This window comes from Fukomys damarensis, unplaced genomic scaffold (assembly GCF_012274545.1).
Source record: "Fukomys damarensis isolate Sample0158 unplaced genomic scaffold, DMR_v1.0_HiC HiC_scaffold_16, whole genome shotgun sequence".
NCBI classification, from domain to species: domain Eukaryota; kingdom Metazoa; phylum Chordata; class Mammalia; order Rodentia; family Bathyergidae; genus Fukomys; species Fukomys damarensis.
Window position 1 is genome coordinate 56,222,587 of NW_022900928.1, and position 6,394 is coordinate 56,228,980.

The 6,394-nt window shown below is 36.6% G+C and overlaps 1 protein-coding gene across 1 annotated transcript; it reads right to left on the reverse strand.

Annotated features, from left to right (window-relative positions):
- Positions 1 to 1,723: 1,723 nt before the first annotated feature.
- Sln (sarcolipin) lies at positions 1,724 to 6,147 on the reverse strand. The gene is made up of 2 exons (XM_019205483.2): positions 5,863 to 6,147; positions 1,724 to 2,170 (listed from the first exon to the last, which is right to left on the reverse strand). Exon 2 carries the CDS (start codon positions 2,096 to 2,098, stop codon positions 2,000 to 2,002), a length of 99 nt encoding a protein of 32 aa, XP_019061028.1. The 5' UTR covers positions 2,099 to 2,170; positions 5,863 to 6,147; the 3' UTR covers positions 1,724 to 1,999.
- Between the last annotated feature and the right edge of the window lie 247 nt (positions 6,148 to 6,394).

Here is a 6,394-nt window from a genome sequence, read left to right on the forward strand (position 1 = left end):
CTGGCACAGGATCTTAGAAGTGGCCCAGCTTGAAAGAGAGATGCAGTCAGAACCTTGTGATCTGTCATTAAGTGGCATGACTACTGCCAGTGGTTGGAGAGGCACTCTGTGCCTCATTAGCCATTTTATCCCCACTGTCCAACATAATGTCCAGAACATAAATTTTTTATAAGTACTTCTTAAATGAATGAATGACCTAAAGAAAGAGAAGCTAGGGTAGGCTCAATCGTATGCACTAGAACTTACTAACAACAGGATTCAGGGTCCTAGTACTAGAGAAGAACTAGCATTTGGCTTATGGTAACCATGTTATTTTTGAGTGAGCAGGGCCAACACTGAGAGCAGCAAAATTACTACAATGATTCAGAGTACCCATGGTCCCATGGAAGGTTACATATAAAAGGATACTTATGAGTCAGACTAAGATTGAGCCAAAATGACTAGGACTCCTGCCTGTGGAAGATATTAGAAATAATTTCTAGCCTCACAGTTGAAATTGTTAATGAATGCACTAGCCCTACAAGGTGGCCCATCCTGGGGTCTGAAAATGGATCCTATCAATAGATCCAGTCACAGAAAGTTAGTGAAAGAAAGGAAGTAAAGATTAAAAAACAAAGAGAAATTACATAGAGAATTACAACTGTTACCCTTATCTAATTAGACAGATACAATACTAAAGCATATGAGGATAAAACTTAAAACATAATCAAATGGTTTCTATTAGTCAATAATAAAGCAATCTAGAACAATAGTTAAAATAATACTGCTGTCATCCTAGCTACACCACTTCGGATCTTTGACCCTCAGTTCCCACTCCTGCTAAATGGCATGAGGTTAAAGTACCTCATATAAGGCTCACAAACAGTGGGCTCAATAAGTGGTACCTCTTGTAAATGTGGGCCCTGGACTCAGCTTTCCGGGAAAGAGCAGATGTTCCAATGTCTGAAGGGAATCGTGTGTTACTCGTTTTACTCCTTCCATCTACATCAACACACATGAACTTTCTCAAACACACACACAAACAGGAATACATTCTCTAAATTTTTCTTCAGGTAAAATAAGGCCTGCTAAACATTAACCAAAGGCTTGAGCGCCACATACCCCTGAGTGGCGTGCTGCATTCTCAGTCATTAACAACTGCACATCCACATGTATGGTTTAACTCCAAAATCAGGATGGGACATTCAGGACCATACACTGCTGTTTACCAACTCTTGTTGGAAACCTTTCAAAATACAATACTATGTGTATATATATTTTAACCATATTAGGACCCTTAAAACTTCAAGCCTGTAGTGGGCACTTTAGGAGGTCTAGACAGCAAAGGAAATGCATTTATTCTTGCCCTTCCCTTGGGACTAGTTAAGGGGAAAACTTGAGGAGCAGCGAAGCAATGGGATTAATTGAAATATGACACTTTTACTTGACTTGGTTTCAAGTTCTTAGCAGTTAGAGCAACTTGGCTTACCTCAAATGCTAGAAATATTGTAGCATTTGTCACTTCAATCCCAGCCAAGGGTCAAATGCTGTATCACACACAGAAAAGCTAAAATAAATTCTAAAAGCTATTTTTATGGTTGACTTAGTTTTATTCACATGACAACCAGAGAGTCTGACAAAGACTTCTAACATTTCTTCTGGTAGTTAAATTAGAGTTTGGTTACAGACCGTGGGGGGTGGAGAGATGTGTGGAGAGACAAATCAGGGGCTTATTATAATTCTGCATCTTCATAAATCCAGTTTTAACCTTGTGGCTTGTCTAACACATTTGCAGTAAGAGCTGGGGAACAAATCTAAAGCTTACTGGTAAACACTTGGCAACCAGTGAGAGCAGCATCTTTAGAGAACACACAATCAATCCTAGTGCTGGGGCACATCAGAGTGCAGGTCAGAGGGGCCTGGGCATGCCGAGAATAGCATCCCATGACAGTGACAGCAGTGAGGTCTCAGGGCACAGCTCCAGAGCATCTTAGTCAATCCCAGGAGTGTGCCATGGCCTCTAGTACTGATAGGACCTCACAAGGAGCCAGATGAGGAGCACTGTAATCAGGACAACAGTGAAGTTGAGAAACAGCTCCCGGGTAGATCTCTCCATCATCAGAGTGGCTGGGTGAGAACTTCAGGCAGACTTCTGAGGGCACACCAAAGACTTCCAGGTTATCCTCACCTCCTAACAGAAAGTGATAAAGAAAGTACAGGAAGATTAATGAGCATTTCCATAAGACAATGCTCAATCTTTCCTCAAAGTAAACACAAGTGTATAGAAAAAAGGAGTTTGATTGGGACTGAACCATTCTTAGGTTGAAGTCCTAACACCCAGTATCTAGGAATGTAATTGTATTTTAAGATAGGGTCTTTCAAGATGTAATTAAGTTAAAATGAGGTCCCTACGGTGGACTCAAATCTAACATGATTGATATCCTTGTAAGAAAAGAAGATTAGGACAAACCCATGAGTAACAACATAAAAACACAGGGAGATTATGGCCATTCTCAAAAAAAGGAAAAAGGGAGCTGAGGATTTAGCTCAGTGTTGCCGATGCCTGCTTTATAAGTGCAAGGTCCTGAGTTCGATCCCTGGTACAGAAAGAAAGAAGGGGGGCGGTTAGAAGAGAAAAAGAAAAGGAGAAAAACCTTAAAAGACACAAAGCTTGGTGATACCATGAGCTCCAATAATTAGCATCCAGACTGTCTTTGGACGCACACTCACACACACTCACACACAAGATACACACATGCTGTTAGGTGTATTTCTTTGACTAACACAGAGGCTAGATTCTTTGATGTTATAAAGACCAACATTTTTGTCCTATTTTTTTGTGTAATGATTGTATTGAGATTTTTGATAAAACATAAAATATACATTTTTCTCTCTCCAACTTCTGTGTATGTGTGCATATGTTCACTTTATTCATAGAGTATCAGCAAGTAAGGATACCAGAGTTTTAAAATGTAGTTTGGTATTGTTCTTGCTTTGAATTGCATTTAGAATTTGGACACTATAATCCCTCGGGCTTCAGGCTGCTGTAGGTCTTCATCAAACCCTGGTGAGAGCTCAAAGTAGTTCAACAGCTGCAGGGCTTCTTACAAGACTGCATTGGGCACAGAGCCTACCAGGGTCAACCAAAAGTCCCTCACATTGCAGTACTCAGTCCAAACAGCAAGTGTTAACCTCATGGGTATTTCTATCTCAACAAAGGCCTGTGCCAGCTATTTTTAGTCAGCTGCAGGATGTGCCTAGATTGTAAACATTTGAAAGAGCAAGGATAATATCTTCAGAGTGTGTACAGGTTGTACGTGCAGGAAATCATACTTCAAGAATATATGCAATGCAGTAAATCAAATGATTGCTTTGAGTGATGCAGTGTAGTTGGCACTTTGTCTATGCCATTTAAATTTCAGAACTTCTATATTTTAGAAAATCCTAGGGAGGCACATATTTTAGATATTTAAGACAAAATTTTACAGTGAAATTAAAATGTTTAGGTATAAAGGATATTTTGTGCTAAGGGTAGAAATTCAAGAGGCAGAAAGATTTATAAGTAGTTTTTGGCAGGAATGGTATTTTCTGCCATCTAAAATTAACTATAATCACTATTTTTACCATATCATCAATAGACCAAATTATTAATTTCACAATTTCCAGCTGAATAACTGATTTTGTAGTATATATTTGTTAGTATAACACACCGGCTCAAACCAGATGGTGCCAACCAATAGGTTATTGAATCTTACTTTAAAATATAGCCAATATTATTCATTTGTTTTATTTCCCCTGTAATTTTTATCTCTTTTGGCCTTCAGTATGAAGGAAATAATAAATGAGGAATGAAAGTATTTATAAACATTTTTTGGAGGGTAAAGTAAATAGAAGAAAAAGAATAAATCCAGTGGAGAAGCCTGGAAACAAAGGACTAAGGATCAAAAACAAGAATCAAAGAAAAGGTCCAGAGGGGAAGGGGAAATGAAAGAGGGAAAAAATGAGGAAAGAAAAAATGGAAACAAGGTCTTTGTAAATAAGGAGGGGTGGGAGGGTTGAAGAGTAGGCAGGGGAATGGGGGAAAAAAGAAACAAGATATATTATATAAAGATACAAATTCCCAATGATGAATATCATCATATTGTATACCTAAAATGTACCAATAAAATTAATTTTTAAAAAGAATCCAAGATAGACTTTTCCTTCTGAACTTATTAACAAAATCAACCTTGATCCCACTTTTTTTGGTAAGTTCTCAACAAATGCAGAGATGTGCAGAAACTATGAATCCCTGTTGATTAAAAAAAAAAATCCCAATTCAGGGAAAGCAAAATAACTATCCCACCAAATCTGTTTATTAGATTAAGTTCTTACATAAAGAGAATCATGGAATAAACATATATTCAAAAGGAATGAAAATGCAAAATGCTGCTGGAAGCTGTTTTTTTGTTCTGTTCAGGTTACTTCACAATTCAAGCAAGTATTATGATTTTTACCTTTCTCAAAATTACAATTGAGAAACTGACTTTTTGGGAGGGGCTGTTTGTATAATAACATATAGTAAGTTAGAAACAAAGCTAAAAATGGTAAATTAGAACTAATTTCCAGAATTGTGGTACTAGAATACTCCATAGGACTATTATGAGAATAAGTTATTGTGGCAAATAACTGTTCTGACTAAACAAAGTTAGTGAGAATTTTCAACTACTATGAAAAACAATTTGACATTTTTTATTAAGGTGTAAAATGCTCTTCTTCATATCTAAAAATTTCAATACAGTACTACCCTAGATGCTCAAGTACACACCTCCAGTGTACATATACAAAGATGTACACAACATTCTCAAAAGAATCCCAAGCTGGAAACAAATGTTTATAAACAGTAAAAGGGATATACTTTGTGGTGTATGTATGCATTTAAATGCTATAGAACAAAGAAAATACATAAACTAATAAAGTAACACTCACCAAGATGTGGATCTCACAAATATAATTGTTAGGAACAAAAGGATTTACAAAAAAACAAAATATGATTCCATTTCTACAAAGTTAAAAACAAGGAACTTAATCATATTGTGCAGGAGTACAGACTCTAAAGAAAGGAAGGACAAGATGATCCCAACATTTTGGGGCAGAAGTCAGATGGAGAGGTGAATGGACTCCTGGAGTGGTGGTGATAATCTTTTTTGATGAGTGATAGTTACACATGTGCAATCTTATAATTGTTGCATGAGTGTGTACATTTTGTATACTCCACATTTTTTAATCTTCTTGAATTAACAAGCTTATCATCACAGTTCTTATGAATTCTTTTACTTTGTGGAAACCTTAAGTATTTGTTGCTTTATGTATTTTAAAAGAATTAAATTCTAAAGAGTTCAGGTGAGAATTTCCAAAGAAGCCAATCCAATCAGCATAGATGCTAACTGTAAGGTGTGGACTTTACTTTCACACACAATTATACCCTTTTTAAAAAATGAGCCAAATTATACAAATTCAAATCAGCAGTGTTCAATTATTCAGCTTTGGCTTCATTTTAAACCTTCCCTAGAGTCAGGATCTCTCTATGTGATCTAAAGAAATTGCCAAATGAATGAACTAAAAACCAAAATTCCATAAATCAGTTGTATGAAGGGTTTAACATTGGATTTCTTTATTAGAAACTTCAAGAAGATGTGAAATAGACCTTTTTTTATTACATGAAAAAAAGTAAAAATCAAGAGTGAAAATGCATACCAAAGAGAAATTTACTTTACATCTTAATACCATGTAAAATGATCATTACCTATTTCATTATGTAATATAAGCATTCCTCTCTCATTTGCAACATGTACATAGACACACACATACACACTTTATGCTGAGCATAAAATCCTGTGTTACCTGAAGGTCAAGGACAGACCTTGACTGCAATAGGCTTCTCCTTGCTTTCTCCAACTGAGGCTCCAACTCCTGCTGTCTCATAGGCTGTCTGGACTCCTGGCCTCTGGGCAGTGTCTAAAGTAGTCCAAGGGAGGTGGCAATCACTGTGGCGTCACTGATGAAACATCTCAAAGAATAACCATCAAAGGTTTAAGGCCTTCCGTGTGCAGGAGACAGAGCAATGTGTTGACTAAGATATTGTTCCTTGAGCTGTCCATTTGTATTAATACCACTGGACTTAAAAATCTTCTGTTTCTAGTCGACTTTTATTGCAACTGATGAGGATTTTAAATTTATCTTGTATCTCTATGAATATCTCCAAAATATATTTAAAACATCATAAACCAAAACTGATTTTAACAAATAAATGCTGCACTTGGCTGCTCTCCCTGTTCAGCATATGTAAGTGCAAAAAGATGTGCTTCATTTTACCACCCATATCTTTAACTATTTGAAACGTGAAGAGCTAGCTCTCCGCCTTGCACTCACACAA